A 14,820-nucleotide genomic window follows, 5' to 3' on the forward strand; every position below is an offset into this window, starting at 1 on the left:
CTGAAGTCCAATCTACTTCTGGAGTTTTCCCTTGCTAGAGCTACTACTTTCTATTTTTGCTTAGTCCATTGTGAGTTGGATTTTCTGTCACTTGCAACCATGAGTCATAACTGATAGAGAAATATGACAAACTCACATATACTTCCTGCAAGCAAATAAAAGTCACCTCTGGAGAGCTTAAGTTTAAAAGAAATAAAGAAAATAAATTTGAGGGAGGAATGTGAAATGGCTCACAGAGCCAAAGGAAAAGCAGAAATAGGTCTTTGGAAGAAATGTGTACTGAAGTGGTTCTGAGGATTCAGATAGCAGAAATGAATTATAGCATCATCAGGGCACTGCTCTGGAATAAACCAGAGCTAATCATTTACCACCTTTGAGTCACTTTACTCAAGGTTCAGATTAGCTTGAGAGGAAGAGTGAGAGAGACTAGCCTTATTTGGGTCTTATGACCAATCCTTGTTCATGGGAAGGCAGGACACTTGGACTGATAGTCCCACCAAGACTGTATACAATGGGGAAGGAGTGATGCCCCAAAGTAAAATCTGTTCTAAGCACTTGGCATATATTAACTCATTTTAATTCTTAGCGTAGCCCTTTGGTATAGGTACTGTTATTATTATCCTTGTTTTACAGATGAGGAGATTGAGACACAGACAAAGTAACCTGCCTGTGGTCACCCTGCTGGAAAGTGATAGGTGCAAACCTAGGCAGCCTGGCCCCAGGGTCTATGCATTTGACCCACTACACCATAGGGCTTCTCCAGCAGAAAATAAATGAGAGCAGGGCCATCCAAACACAAGGTCCCCTGTAAGTAATGCTCAAGGGAGAGAGTATGGGGAACTTCCACTCTCTATTATTTTTTAGCCACTGTGTATTAACAAGAAAAAAAATAATAGATTTCTATTTTGAAAATTAAAAAAAAAAAATCCTGCTTAGCCAATAGAGAAAAAGAAAGAGCCCAAAGCTGGTGATCTCACTCTCTCCCAGCCACTAAGAAGACTACAAAATATCTAGAACCCAGGGGAATTCCAGCTGTCACCAGGCTGCACTGAGAAGGCTGAGGAAACCCAGGGAGTCAGGAAGTGTTATTCATCATAAAGGCACCGTTTGGGACCAGCAAGGGGAGGAATGCTAGCATTTCAGTAAAGCAAACTGAAGCTGCCGGTCACTGCATACAAATGTCTGCCCTCACCAAAACCCTGCTGGGCTCAGTTCTTCTGTGCCCCCTTTTGGGGGTCTCCTACACAACCACACTGTTCCTTTTTCCCTTCACGCTGCTCCACCCTCCTCTTTCTGCCTAGCCCCTTCCTTCAACACACCTCACAGGTACTGCCAAGCCTGAGAACAGATCGGTCACAACGAAGCTCCAGAACTTAAACCTCACTCCTCTGGCTCAGCCTTTAGCTGCAGAACAGTGGAAACAACAGCTCTGTTCTGAACACTCTCCTTTCCCAGGAACACAAGTCAGTTAGTGGTTAAGAGCATGCACTTTGGGGACTTCCCTGGTGATCCAGTGGTTGAGACTCCAAGCCCCTAGTGCAGGGGGCCCGGGTTCAATCCCTGGTCAGGGAACTAGATCTCACATGCTGCAATTAAAAGATACTGCATGCTGCATCGAAGATCAAGGATCCCATGTGCCACAACCAAGATCCGATGCAGTCAAATAAATAAATATTTTCATTTAAAAAAGAGTGTACTCTGGAGTGAGACAGAGATTGGAATCCCAGCTCTGTCACTAATGGGCTGTGTTACAATGGGCAAGTTCTCTAACATTTCTGAGCTGCCATTCACTGTCTTGAAATAAAATAATGATACCAGGACTGAAATTTAGTCCCTACACACTGGTACAGCTGGTTGTTAAAACATCAAAATATTTCTAAATTGATTGGTAAATAGTTAGCCATAGCCTTGGGCCCCTATCTTCCTAGCTTCTCTCCTGCCTGCTCCCCTTGATCCAGTAACTAAAGTTCACTTTTGGAAGAACAGAGTTCTTGATCTAAAACTAAGGCCAGCATCCGTTCTGACTGGTAGCATTTGTGCCTGAACTGGTTGTTAGATATTTTAAATATCACCCTTGGCAGAGGTCATATTTGGGGTGATACAGATAAAGGACTTGGCAGAGTGTCTGGTACATAGTGAAGCAACTCAGTCAATGTCAGTTGCTGTTGCTTTAAACATTGAATCTAAAGGGCAGAGGCAGGATCAAGATCAGGTCTCCAGTGTCATAAGCTGGTGAAGATGGGTTATGACTGGCAGTTCAGGAACAGTCACAGGGCCTGTGATGATTCATGGGCAAGGCTGTGTGGATGTCCTGCTTGGTTTAAAGAGTCAGAGCAGGACCAATATATCCTGCTGGGCTTTGCCTTTCTAATGCCTTGGGGGATCAGAAAAGAATATTCCAATCCAAAGCCCTTCCCATTGTGGACCTGAAGGACCTTAAAGAGAGACAGTACTGTGTACTGGCTACAGATGTGGACTCTGGAGCCAGATTGAATTTAAATCCCAGTTCTGCAGCTTACCAGCTATGAGAACTTGGGCTAGTTATTTAACTGTTAAATGCCTCAATCTATTAAATGGGAGTGATAGAAGTACCTGTCCTGGGGTACTTTCCTGGCTGTCCACTGGTTAAAACTGCCTTCCAATGCAGGGGTTGCAGGTTCCATCCCCAGTCAGGGAGCTAAGATCTCACATGCCTCAGGGCCAAAAATCCAAAACATAAAATAGAAGCAATACTGTTAACAAATTCAATAAAGACTCAAAATAGTCCACATTAAAAAAAAAATGTTTAAAAAAAATGTACCTGCCTCAAAGAGTTCTTATGAGAAATAAATTAGACAATACATATAAAGTGTTAGAATAGTATTTGACACAAAGTAAGCTCTCTATATGTCACCTGTTGTTAAAGATTCATGTGTAGCAGAGCAGTCAGATTCAGGCCCACATAATTCTGTCCAGAATGACAGTCTTTCTTCACTCTCCTAGTTGAAATCCTTCCCTTGCTGCCCTGGGCTTCCTGTGTCAGCTCCCAATTTCACAGACTGAGGAAGGCACACAGAGAGAAGAGTCTTGCCCATGCTCATCTGTGGGCTCCTTGGCAGAGATGGGATTCCATCTGAGTTCCAGAGTCCTTTTCCAGCACATCATGCTGCTTCTCCCCACTTGCTCATGCCTTGGGTTATGATATCTGTGAGCAGAAATGAGTTTTTGCTCTTCTCTGGGTTCCCAGGGCCAGGTGCTCAGGGTTTTCAAACACCTGTCTTTGGGATGTCACCCAACTAAGGGGCCAGGGACATGCCAGGTATGCTGTTATTCTGCTAGTACCTCAAAGAGAAGACAAAGCCTGCAGCTGGGAGGGTGGGACAGCAAAACTGATTAAAGGGGGAACGGACGCTTCCTAAGGAAAAAGAGAGAACGCCACTGGCTCCTCCCCAGGGAGTTCGGCTCTGAAGTTTCTGGGATCAGCCAGAGAAACCTAGCCTCCACTCTTGGCAAGCAGATCCTCATCCCTTATCGCCCCTCCCACCTCAACGCCCTCAAAATTGGCAAAAGCCCCTCCTCCCTTTCAGCTCCCTGTCCCCCAACATCCTCTCTCCGATTCAACCAATCCCCAGAAGCCCCGCCCTACTTTTGACAGATGCCTAGACGCCCCTCCCCCGCACGTGCCCCAACCTGAAGCTATCTGCTCCCCTTCAGCCCCCGATTTGGAGTAAAAGGGTTCCTATTATCGCCTTGGTTAGGAGCTCTCAGCTGCCAGTGCAGCTAGGGCGGGCGGCTGGGCCCGGCATTGGGGAGACCCCCAAACGCGAAGAGGAGGGGTTTCCAGGGCCCTGAAACCTTCCAGACGCGCTCAGTGTAAACCGCCTCGAGCTTGTGTCAACATCCGAGGCCAGAGACTGGCGGGGGCTGGGGACAGGCTCCGTCTACGGGACGGGAAGCCGGGAGGGTGGGAAATGGAGGGGTTTATGGGGCAGGCAGAGAGATACCTCTCGGGGAGATCCCGTGAGGCCTCCTCGGACTCCGTGAGAAGTAAGGAAGGCCTGTCTGGGGGAAGGATCGAAATTATAGCGTGGGGTTAGGTAGAGGCTGGGTTCTTCGCCGTCCTCGCCCACTTGCCATGGCTTGACGGGAGTGGGTGTGTTGAGGGAGGCGATGAATGATGTGATGGCGTAGGCTGCTGACCACCTCATCTCTTCCCTCCCCACTCAGTTCCTCGTGGCCTTCCTCTGATTTTGGGTGGGATGTGCGGAGGAGGGGGGGGGTCACATCTTGTGACTCATCCCCTTTTCCATCCCCACCCTCGCTGGGCCCAAGAAGGAAAGGTTTAGAGCCTCTGCTGTGGTTCTTCCGTTCCCATGGCAACCGTGAGGTTGTTTTTGCGAATCCACTTCAATCGTGGACACTTTTAACCTCAGACGATGGCCTGGGGTCTGAGTCTCGGGGCGGGATACAGGCGAAGGTACAGCCCTCCCCTTTTCCTCGCGACTCTGGGAAGGTCAGGGCGGGCGGGCGACGCGCGCTCCTGTAGCGGGGCCTCACTGGCCACACGGTCCCCACCTGAAACCCCGCCTGCCACTCCGCCTCAGCCGACCCAATCAACGCCCAGCATGCCCGGGGTGAGGCGGGGCTTATGCAAATCGTGTCGCCTCCGAGAGACTCAGAGTGATACCAGAGCTGGGAGGCGGCTTCGGCGCGGACCTTGGAGAACCTGGAGGCCGGCCTGCGAGCCCGTCTCGGTCCCCGCGACCCGCGGAGGCTCAGAGTCATCCAGCGACCCGGCGAGCGGCCTCAGGTAACGCGGGTAGGGCCGGGCGGAGGCACGTATTCCCTCCCCCTCCACTCTCCATTTCCTCGTCTCCTGCTCCCTCGGATTCATCTCCCTGACCCCTGATTCCACCATAGGCGGCAGTTTATGGGGGGCCGCCCCTGGCCAGGGGACCCCCACTCCAGTCCAGGCCCTACAGGTCCCAGGGAAGGAGGCAAAGAAGCCTCCTTAACCCCAAAGCAACAACTGCTCTGGTCCTCAACACACACAGACACAAGACACACACAGACACACAGACACACACAGACACACACCTGGGGGTGTGGTGGTGCTGATGCTAGAGGAACCCATCCCCCTCCCTCCCATGCTCCATGGGGAGTCAGCTCAGCCCCATGACCATCTCCCACCTCCACAGACAGCCCTTAGCCACATCACCCAGCCCCAGGAGCTCCTCATGGCACTTCACATCACAGCTGTGATGTGTGTGTCTTTTGGGAGGCTGTCCCGAAAGACAGCCTCCACCTCCACAGAGAGCCCACTCACTTCACACAGCCCCTCAGGCCGTCCCCACCTCCACCTCTCAAGCTGACAGGGCTCACAGCATACCTGGGGGCCACCCAGGTCTCCTCCTCATGACTCGCTCAGCAGGCCCCCCTCCCCATGGTCTCAGTGAGAGACAGAGGCCCATCTTCCGCCTCTTTCACCTGGCTTCAAGATAAACACCACCCCTCAGCAGACCACCCAGACCTGTCAGTCACTGCTGCCGAGGTCCCAGCCTCCTCTGTTCCCCTCACCCCTCACTGCCAAAGCACCAAGTTTTCTCATTCCACCTCTCAAATATCGTTATAATTCGTACCCTCTCCCCTGCCTTCCTTCTGCTCAGTGGGGATCGTGCCAAACCTCCATGTGGACTGTATGGCTCCTTCCCTAAGGCAACCTGAGTCTGGAGGGCAGAAGAACTTGCCTTTGCCTCAGTTGCTGTTTGACCAAGTCACTTCCTTCTCTTATCCTTCATGAGATAGGAAACAGGGTTGGGTGGGCAGGACAGAGAGTGGATCTGATGAGATGATCTTGGACAACCTTCCAACACTGACGCACTCTGATTCTATGACTGACTATGAGAAAACAGGACCCTTTCTTTCTTTTCCTAAACCATTAGGATATTTCAGAAAGGAGGTCTGAGGGGCTTTAGCCCTCACCAAAAGGACATTGCTTCTTACCCAGGCCTGGGTATGGGCCTGCCCCTTCCCACACACTCTCCAGGCTCAGGCTCCTCCTTAGCCTGAGCTAATTAGGAGTCCCTTCTGGACCAAGAGCCGACATGGCATGGGCAGCTCCAAGGTGGAGGTGGTCAACAAGCCCACCTTTGGTTTATTATCCCCTGCCCCTCACTAATAAGGAGAAGGAGACGACCCGGCTATTGCCGCCATGGCTGCTGCTTGGAGAAGAGCAAAGGGAGGAGAAGAAAAAGAAAAATCTCCTGACCAGGGAGCTATTGTCACCATGGCAACAGTCTCAGCACCAGCTCCTCTGAAGCTTGGTGAGGGTGTGGGATTATTGCCTCCCTCAGTCCCTCCCACCCTCTCTGCCACCTTCCCATTTGGAGCCCACAACCCTGAGTTCTGCCCTCTGAAAGAAGCCTCTGAGCCCACAGGCACAGTGTCTTCATGCGTGGGGAAGTGCCAGCTTCTTCAGAGCTGGAGGCAGCCCTCAAGAGGAGCCTGCTTACGTTCAGCCAGGCCACAGCTCCAATAGAACATGCCCCTGTGGGTTCTGGCCTTCTCCTTCCTGCTGATGGACTCCACTTGACCTTGGGTGAACTCTTCCTTTCCTCAGATCTAGGTTCTATTGTCTCTAAGTGGGTACAATGGCAGGAGAACACAGATAAACAAAACAGCCTGATGCCATTCCAAGGAGAAAGAACAGGGTTCTGCCCCTTGAATATAATCCACAAAGGGACATTCGTTGAACATCTCTGGGTTCCAGACTAGGTCTCCGCAGGGCACTTCTGTCCTGCCACAGAGGGCAGAGTGGGAACCTGTGTGGGGCAGCTACAAGAGGGAAAATGGGAATGAGGGGAGATGACTTTTCTCACTGTCCGAGCTGCTCCCAAGCAGACAGGGTTCTATTGGGAGAGGATAAGCTCTTTACCATGGAGCAAAATGTCTAGAGAAATGTTTCTGGCCCATACAACAGTGTAATGCAAAACTCTTCCCCAAATCAAGCTCCATTCTGGAATTCTAGAGCACCAGGTGAGGGTCAGAGAGCTCTGGAGTCTACACACCTGTCAGGGTCAACTCTGTGGCCTCACAGGGTCTACTGAAGCCCAGAATGCCAAGTCCAGGCTGCTGACTGTCCACTCTCCAGTCTGAGGGAGGCTGATCACAAGGAAGTGGGCTTTAGTCAGCCCTGAGGGCTGATTGTAGCTGCATCAGCTCAGAAGAGAAGAAAGGATTATGAACAACAATTGAAGTAGGTTCTGACTGAAGTATGTAGTTGTGAGGGGAGTAGTGGGAGGTAAAGCTAGACAGTTGACTCAAGACACGAGATTCTAGAGGGTTCTGGAGTTTGAGAGGGCCCATGGGTATGGCAAACCTTAGCCTATTTTGTACCTCTGGGCAAAACTAGAAAAGACATTCTGTTGAACAGAGGAATCACAAGGAAAGCCCTCCTTCTGAGACAGCTGAGCTCACAGGATGGCTTGGCAAGCAGTGCCTCGGCTGGGTTTCAGCCCCTTTGGCTGTGCCCCTGGCCCTGACTATGCAGTGGCAGAGGGTGGGGGATTGGTGCGGAGAGGATGTGGTGTACATTCCAGGAGCACTTCAAAAGAAGGAACAATAGGCCTTAGTAGCAAGTGGGACCTAGGGAAAAGGAAGAGGGGAAACTAAATGTAACTATGATTGTATTCCCTCCCTGCTCCCAGGGAGGGAAGGAAGGGCGATGGAGAGAGAAAGACCATCACAGGTTGAGGGTGAATCTGGCTGTAGATGTGCTGAGTCAGAGGTCCTGGTGGTCCATCCCAAGGGTGGATATTTCCTGGGTATCAGATAGTGTGACCTGGAGCCAGCAAAATGGTCCCATTGAGGCCAAGAGGCAGATCAGAGCCATAGTTTTCCTGGAAGGCAGGTAGGAGTCTGTAGTGGACAAGAGGTGATTCAGAGAGGGCAGTCCAGGCAAGTGGCATGGATTCAGCCTGGATGTAACTCTGAGCCAGTTTTCTCCTCTCTCTGGGTTCCAGTTTTTCACTAACATAAGGGGATGATCTTAAAGGGCATCACCAGCTTTGGCCTGCTGACCTAAGAGTGGTAGAAGGAATGAAGAGACACGAAACCTCCTTCATAGTCCCCGGTGGGCCAGGAATCAAATGGGGACTGAGAACAGGTATGGTCAGGAGACAGAAAATGGTGGGCAGGCAGCACAGAGCAGGGGAGAGAAAAGGGGCAGAAGGTGAGAGCTACATAGACTCCATCACACACACACACACACACACACACACACACACACACACACACACACAGATGTGTGCGTTCTGGCAGATCTGCAGTCTTATATGCTGACGTGCCCCCACCCACTCCCACTGCTTACGCAGACACTTGGGCACGTCTCATAGGAGACAGAGACCCACCAAACACCACTACCTCTGCATTCTCTAACTTTCTTGACTGTACCTGAGCCTTCAGTGTGCTTTGGAGGAGGGGGCAGCTGAAGATGGAGCCTGCCTCCTCCTGCCCGTGTGTGTTCCAGTTGTGCTTTTGATTCTGGTCCCAGGACAGCTGTGTGGTACCCCCTGGTTCCAGGTTCCTGAAGATGGCGCACCTCCCCCTCCCTGACTTCCCCTGGGAGCGTATAGGATTCATCCTCTGGGGATGGGAGGCAGGCAAGGATGTTGCTGCCTCCACTGCTCCTTGATCTTCTTCATGGCCCTGCAGAGGGTCTGAGATCCAGAGGTATTTTATAACTCAGAAGTCCCCAACCTCTAGGATCTAATGCCTGATGATCTGAGGTGGAGCTGATGTAATAATGATAGAAATAAAGTGCACAATAAATGTAATGCACTTGAATCATCCTGAAACCATCCCCCTACCCTGGTCTGTGGAAACATTGTCTTCCACGAAACAGGTCCCTGGTGCCAAAAAGGTTGGAGATCATTGCTTGAAGTCATGAAGCAAGGAGAGAGGGCATGGAACTGACCAAACTCAGACCTGGCTGTCTAGGGTACTCCCAGCAGTAAGGATTAGAAGCCACACAGGCATGCACTGGGCTGTGGAAGTGGAATTCCTTCTGCCAGCCTGTGGGTGTCCTTTTCCAGAGTGTCTTCATGACAGGCTACCCTGCAGCTGGGGTCTGGCACGCTTCCAAAGAGACTCCAGGTGGGTCAAATTCACCTCCCAGGTCATGTCCTGGGGAAGTCAGGCTCTAGCAGGACGCTCCCCCCATGGAGGTCTGACAAGAATGTCAACTCAGCCTTCAGGGCCTGCCAGGGGCCTCACTCCAGCCAGGCTTCCTGGGGAGGGTTTGTACCTCCCTCTGCAAGAACTTCCTCAGGCACAAGATACTTGAGAGGCTCATGGTCCCACTGGGGCCTGACTCTTCACCCTCCCCAAACCTGCTTCTCAGAAATACCACCTCTATCCATTCAACCCCGGATCTGAGCATTGGCTGCAGTCCTCTGTCACTCTCAGCCGCACACCCATTCTGTCCCCAGGTCCTGCCAGTGCCCCCTCCTAGCATCTCTCAGTCCATCCACATCCCTCTATCACCCCACCCTATTGTCCTCGCCTCTCACCTGAGCTCTGCAGCAGAGCTGCCCCTCTTCTCCCGACCCAGGTCATCTTGTACACTGCAGCCAAGGAAAAATCTGAAAAACGCGTTCCTTCTCTCTGGGTCCCCAGCACCATATTGTAAACAATCTATAAGTATTTGTGTAATGAATGTGGTCTTTCCAGCCTTTGCTTTAAAGCCACAGGGGCTTCTGTGCCCCACACCAGACTCCTTGGTGTGGATTTAAGTGCTTTACAATCAGCCTCTTTGATCTAATTATGAGTTAGTGAAATCTGGCTCCTGTTGACTTTATCCCCATCATCAGCACAGGGCCTGGCACCCAGTCAGCCTCAATAAATGCTCAGGGAACGAATGAACTAATGAAAAGGAGAATGCAGTCAGGGTCATCAATGCTACCAGCTAGGATTTCTGTTTGTACAGAGGAAGGAGGGAGAGAAGCTTCTTGCTCGGGTGGCCTGGAAGATCTTGAGGAAGAACTTGGGAGACAGCACCAGGGGAACACATGAGGAACCTGCCAGGTAGGAGAGGAGCTTGTAGCTGTGGGTAGAGGCTGAGTGCAGAGAGCTCTGAATAGCGAGGAGAGGATTATGACTATTCTATGGGTGTAGGGAGCTATGGGGAGAAGGCAATGGCACCCCACTCCAGTACTCTTGCCTAGAGAATCCCAGGGACGGGGGAGCCTGGTGGGCTGCCGTCTATGGGGTTGCACAGAGTCGGACATGACGGAAGTGACTTAGCAGCAGCAGGGAGCTATGGAAGGTGTAAAGAGGAGAGGAGAGAATAAAGATTGTGATTTGCAAACTGGTCAGTGAGAAAAAGGGGAGCTGAACCCTGGGAGGCTAGAGACCCTGGTTGCCAGGGGAGGAAAACTGCTGTGAGGAGAGGGGAGGGGCCTGCTTGGAGAGGAGGCCCTGTAATCGGAATGTAATGAAGGGAAAGCCCCCACTTTGTGTGTGGAGGAAGAGGGGAGCGGAGGAGAGGTAGGAGCTTCTATGGGAAGGAGTGTGGTGAAATGACAGAAGCCATCTGTAGGAGGTGGGGGTGTCCACCGTGGAGGTGAGAGGAGGAGAGACCCCCCCACCCCCGCTGTGGAAGGAGGGGGTCGTGTGGGAACGTGGAGTTTGTTAGAGGAGAGGGCTGTTGTGGAGAAAGGGAACCCCGTCCTACAGAGACTTGGTGGAAGGCTGCTGAGGTGATGGCCTTGCCCTGGACCAAACTGAGGGAGCCCCCTGTCCCCCAGGCCCTGCCATGGGGAAGACCAACAGCAAGCTGGCCCCAGAGGTGCTGGAAGACCTGGTTCAAAACACTGAGTTCAGTGAACAGGAGCTGAAGCAGTGGTACAAGGGCTTCCTGAAGGACTGCCCCAGCGGCATCCTCAACCTGGAGGAGTTTCAGCAGCTCTATATCAAGGTAGGCGGAGCCAAGCACTCCGGGGGCGGGCTGGAAGAGAGAGGGCGGGGCCAGGCACTACGTGGGGCGGGCGGGGGCGGGCGGGGGCGGGCGGGGGCGGGCGCGGGGCCAGGCAACCAGGGGGCGGGCCGCGAGCGCGGGGCTGTCGCTGCGCCCCAGCCCCTCGTGTCCCCGCCTCAGTTCTTCCCCTACGGCGACGCCTCCAAGTTCGCGCAGCACGCTTTCCGCACCTTTGACAAGAACGGCGACGGCACCATCGACTTCCGGGAGTTCATTTGCGCCCTTTCGGTCACCTCCCGCGGCAGCTTCGAGCAGAAACTCAACTGGGCCTTTGAAATGTACGACCTGGACGGTGACGGGCGCATCACGCGTCTCGAGATGCTGGAGATCATTGAGGTGTGTTGGGGTGACACGCTTCCTGTCTTCGCTGAGAGGGCTGTTCTCCAGCCACCCTCCACTCAGGCCTCGGGAGCCCACCACTCCCCTCCTCCCTCCTCCCAGGATCCAGCGGCTAGCCTCGGTTGGGTGCTCAGGGTAGGACCGGTCTTGTGTTAACTGCTTTACCCAACAAGTCTAGGGGGTAGGTGCTGTTAGAAACCCCATTTTACAGTTGAAAAAATGTATCAAGAGACCATTCTTGATTCCAAATCTAAGGAGTCTGACTCGAGTCCCAAGTTCTTAACTCATTGTTCTTTCAACAAACACATATTCTTTCAACAAGAGTCCAAGTTCTTAACTCATGTTCTTTCAACAGAGACTTCCACTTGCCAGTCTCTGTTCAAAGTTCTTGCTTTCATAGGACATTCCTTCTAGCAAGAAAATTTAACAAAACAAAGCCTATGCTATGTCAGGCAGTAAGTATTACGAAGAAGATAAGCAAAGCAAAATAAGGGGAGAGAGCGATGAAGGAAAAGTGATTTTGTGTAAGGTGAGACGTGAGGAGAAACCTAGATAAAGTGAGGGAGCTAACTGCATAGGTGTCGGGGGGAAGAGTGATCTGTACATGAAAGTGTTAGTGGCTCAGTCATGTCCGACCCTGTGTGACCCCATGGACTGTAGCCGGCCAGGCTCCTCTGTCCATGGGATTCTCCAGGCAAGAATACTGGAGTGGGTTGCCATTTCCTTCTCCAGGGGATCTTCTCGCCCCAGGGATCAAACCCAGGTCTCCTGCACTGCAGGCAGACTCTTTACCCTCTGAGCCACGAGTAACAATAAATGCAAAGACCCCACTAGACTGTGTTTCTGGTGTTCAAGGAGTGGCCAGGAGCCAGGGTGGTGGGAGAGAAATGAGCAAGGGGAGAGTGGTAGGAAGAGGTCAGATAGGTAGTCAGGAGGCTGTTTCTTAGCATCATCATCTGGGGTAGAGACTTGACTTTCTTCTAAGTGAGATGTGAAGCCCTTAAGGGCTCTCTCTATTCTCCGTGTGGAGAATGGACTGAGTGGGTGGGAGGGCAGCAAAAGTAGGGAGAGACCAGTTGGGAGGCTTCCACAGCAGTCCGGTCACAGGGGGATGGAGGCGACAGCCATGGAGCAGTGGAGGTAGCCGGCAGTGACTCGTTACTGGATCTATTACAGAATTAGGGCTGACAAGATTTGCTGTAAGATTAGACATGGGTGTGAGAAAAGGAGAGTCAAGAATGATGTCGATCGCGGCTTTTGGTCTGAACATCTAGAAGAATGAATTTGCTGTTCACTGAGACAGGGCCCGCTGGGGCAGAAGCAGGTTGGAGGTGAAGAGTTGGGTAGTTGACACGTTTGGTGTGAGATGCTGATTCAATAGCCAGTCTTAATGACTATACATCACCTTCCAGTATCCTCACACGGCCCCTTGTTCTCCATGCCACCCCCAGGTCCCTTCATTCACCTCCAATCCCCTGTTCCCATTGTGAGTGTTCACACCTCCCTCCTTGCCCCACCAGGCTATTTACAAGATGGTGGGCACTGTGATCATGATGCGCATGAACCAGGATGGGCTCACGCCCCAGCAGCGTGTGGACAAGATCTTCAAGAAGATGGATCAGGATAAGGATGATCAGATTACGCTGGAGGAGTTCAAGGAGGCCGCCAAGAGTGACCCGTCTATTGTGCTGCTGCTGCAGTGTGACATGCAGAAGTAGGGGCTGCTGAGGGGCGGGGCCCCTGGCCAGGAGGGGCATGGCCACCTCCCAACCCAGTGACCTCTCTGGCTGGCCCTTCCTTAGGGGGAGGGGGAGGGGGACTCCAGCCTCACTCTCTGGCCCACCCACCCCTCTGCCCAAGCCCTTGCTCTCCTCAGTCAAGATCCTTGAGGGACCACCTCACCCTGGAATAGAGACAAATCCTCAGGTATTTAATGGTCTAGCCCCCGCCCCAGTATTGGCCCAGAACCAACATCTGCTGGGCATAGGGGAACTGGTTTTTGCCCCAAGGTGCAGGGTGAAGGGAGGGAGGGGGCTGGGTTCTGCTTTGAAATTCTGTTCTTCTGGGATTGTGCTTTATAGGATGTGGTCCTACAGACCCCAGTTACAGGGCCAGATTAGGTCTGTCCTTCACTGAGGACCCAGAACCCTTAAGGGTGGTCTGTGCCCTACCCCCACAACTCTACCTGGCCCCTCCGGCCCCAGCCTTTGGAGTGTTCACTCAGTCCTTTCTTCAACTAACGTTTATGGAGCATCTATTCAAGGCCAGGCACCCCTAGGTGCTAAGGCCATGGTAGTTTACAAGACACATTCTGGCCCTCTGGCAGCTCATAGGGTAGTGGTCAGGGTCTCAGACAGGGACACTGAGCGCAGGTGAGGAGAGGGTACAGTAAGGCTGGTTAGTTTGAGAGGAACAGTTGAATCTTTCTGCTCAGCTCCACACAGAGCTGCAGAAGGATGAAAGGAAAAATATTTGGAAATCTAAGAACCACATCAGTGGGGATTTTAAGAAAAATTGAAACTGATGTAATACTTTTTAAGACCCTTTAAAAGAGCTAAACTCATTTTATTAGTTGAGAATATTAAAACATATTTTATATTACTTGGTTTCTTGCAAAATGATTAAATGAATATAGAAAGTGCTAATTTTCAGGGGGTAAAAAAGAGCTGAGAAAAAAAGAGAGGAAAATATCACCCGACTTTACCAGATGACGCGTTTCCTTATCAGGCTGAGTCCTGAACTGTCACTGTCAGCAGCTTCTGCTGCTTCCTTTTAAATGATCTTTTTTTCAATTCAGCGAGCAACTCTCTACTGTGCACTTAATGCTGGTTAGGTGCTGACTTCAGTAACAGAGACCACGGCTTGCCAAGAGTGAGACAAGTGTCGTTCCCGCATCTGGATTTGGTCTAGTTTAAGGATGGGCTTTGTTCTTTCACTGCTACAGAAGGAGCTAGAAGAAGAGGACCAGCCGGCCACTGTTTAGGCTGCCAGGCTGCATTTATGGATTAAATGCCTAAAAGTGTGCCGGGCGTGCTCCATTTGAGAGGCTTTTTCTAACTCCCAATCCTGAATCTTCCAGGTAATTTGTCAACTTCCAAGTACACTGGCTTTGCTTTTCAATGTCTGCTTTCCAACTCTGGATCAGTGAGCTCTACAGCTGCATGCTTTGACTGCCGGAAAATTAATCTTGCTTCTTCATCAAGTCTTTCACTTTACTTCTCCTGCACTTATAATCAGAAATTAGCTTTGATGTGCAGTGACAGTGGATTTCCTCTTGAACTGCTGGTGAAAACAGTCTAGTTCACAGGTGCTGTCAACCCAGTGTGGGAGCAGGGAATGATTGCTGGGTTGGGGAGTACAAGAGTATACCTTCAGGAAAGGGATGCAGCATACCTCTTACTTCTGAGTGTTCACCTGTCCTCCCTCTCTGCAGATGGAAACTCTTGGGGAAGCTGACTTTTTCCCTC

The 14,820-nt window shown here is 51.6% G+C and overlaps 1 protein-coding gene across 3 annotated transcripts; it reads left to right on the plus strand.

The window, feature by feature from the left end:
- The first annotated feature begins 4,641 nt into the window (after positions 1-4,641).
- On the plus strand, positions 4,642-13,952 carry HPCAL4 (hippocalcin like 4). 3 transcript variants are annotated; one of them, XM_081492073.1, is made up of 5 exons: positions 4,642-4,789; positions 9,965-10,062; positions 10,785-10,954; positions 11,135-11,350; positions 12,874-13,952. In XM_081492073.1, the coding sequence occupies exons 2-5, from the start codon at positions 10,047-10,049 to the stop codon at positions 13,069-13,071; spliced, it is 600 nt and encodes a 199-aa protein (XP_081348199.1). In that variant the 5' UTR covers positions 4,642-4,789; positions 9,965-10,046; the 3' UTR covers positions 13,072-13,952. The 3 variants fall into 3 exon arrangements, with proteins under 3 accessions (XP_081348199.1, XP_081348201.1, XP_081348200.1); XM_081492074.1 differs by lacking the exon at positions 4,642-4,789 and adding an exon at positions 6,676-7,234; XM_081492075.1 differs by lacking the exon at positions 9,965-10,062.
- Positions 13,953-14,820: the final 868 nt, after the last annotated feature.

This window comes from Giraffa tippelskirchi, chromosome 5 (genome assembly GCF_054371585.1).
Source record: "Giraffa tippelskirchi isolate mGirTip1 chromosome 5, T2T-mGirTip1v1.2.pri, whole genome shotgun sequence".
Lineage (NCBI taxonomy): Eukaryota > Metazoa > Chordata > Mammalia > Artiodactyla > Giraffidae > Giraffa > Giraffa tippelskirchi.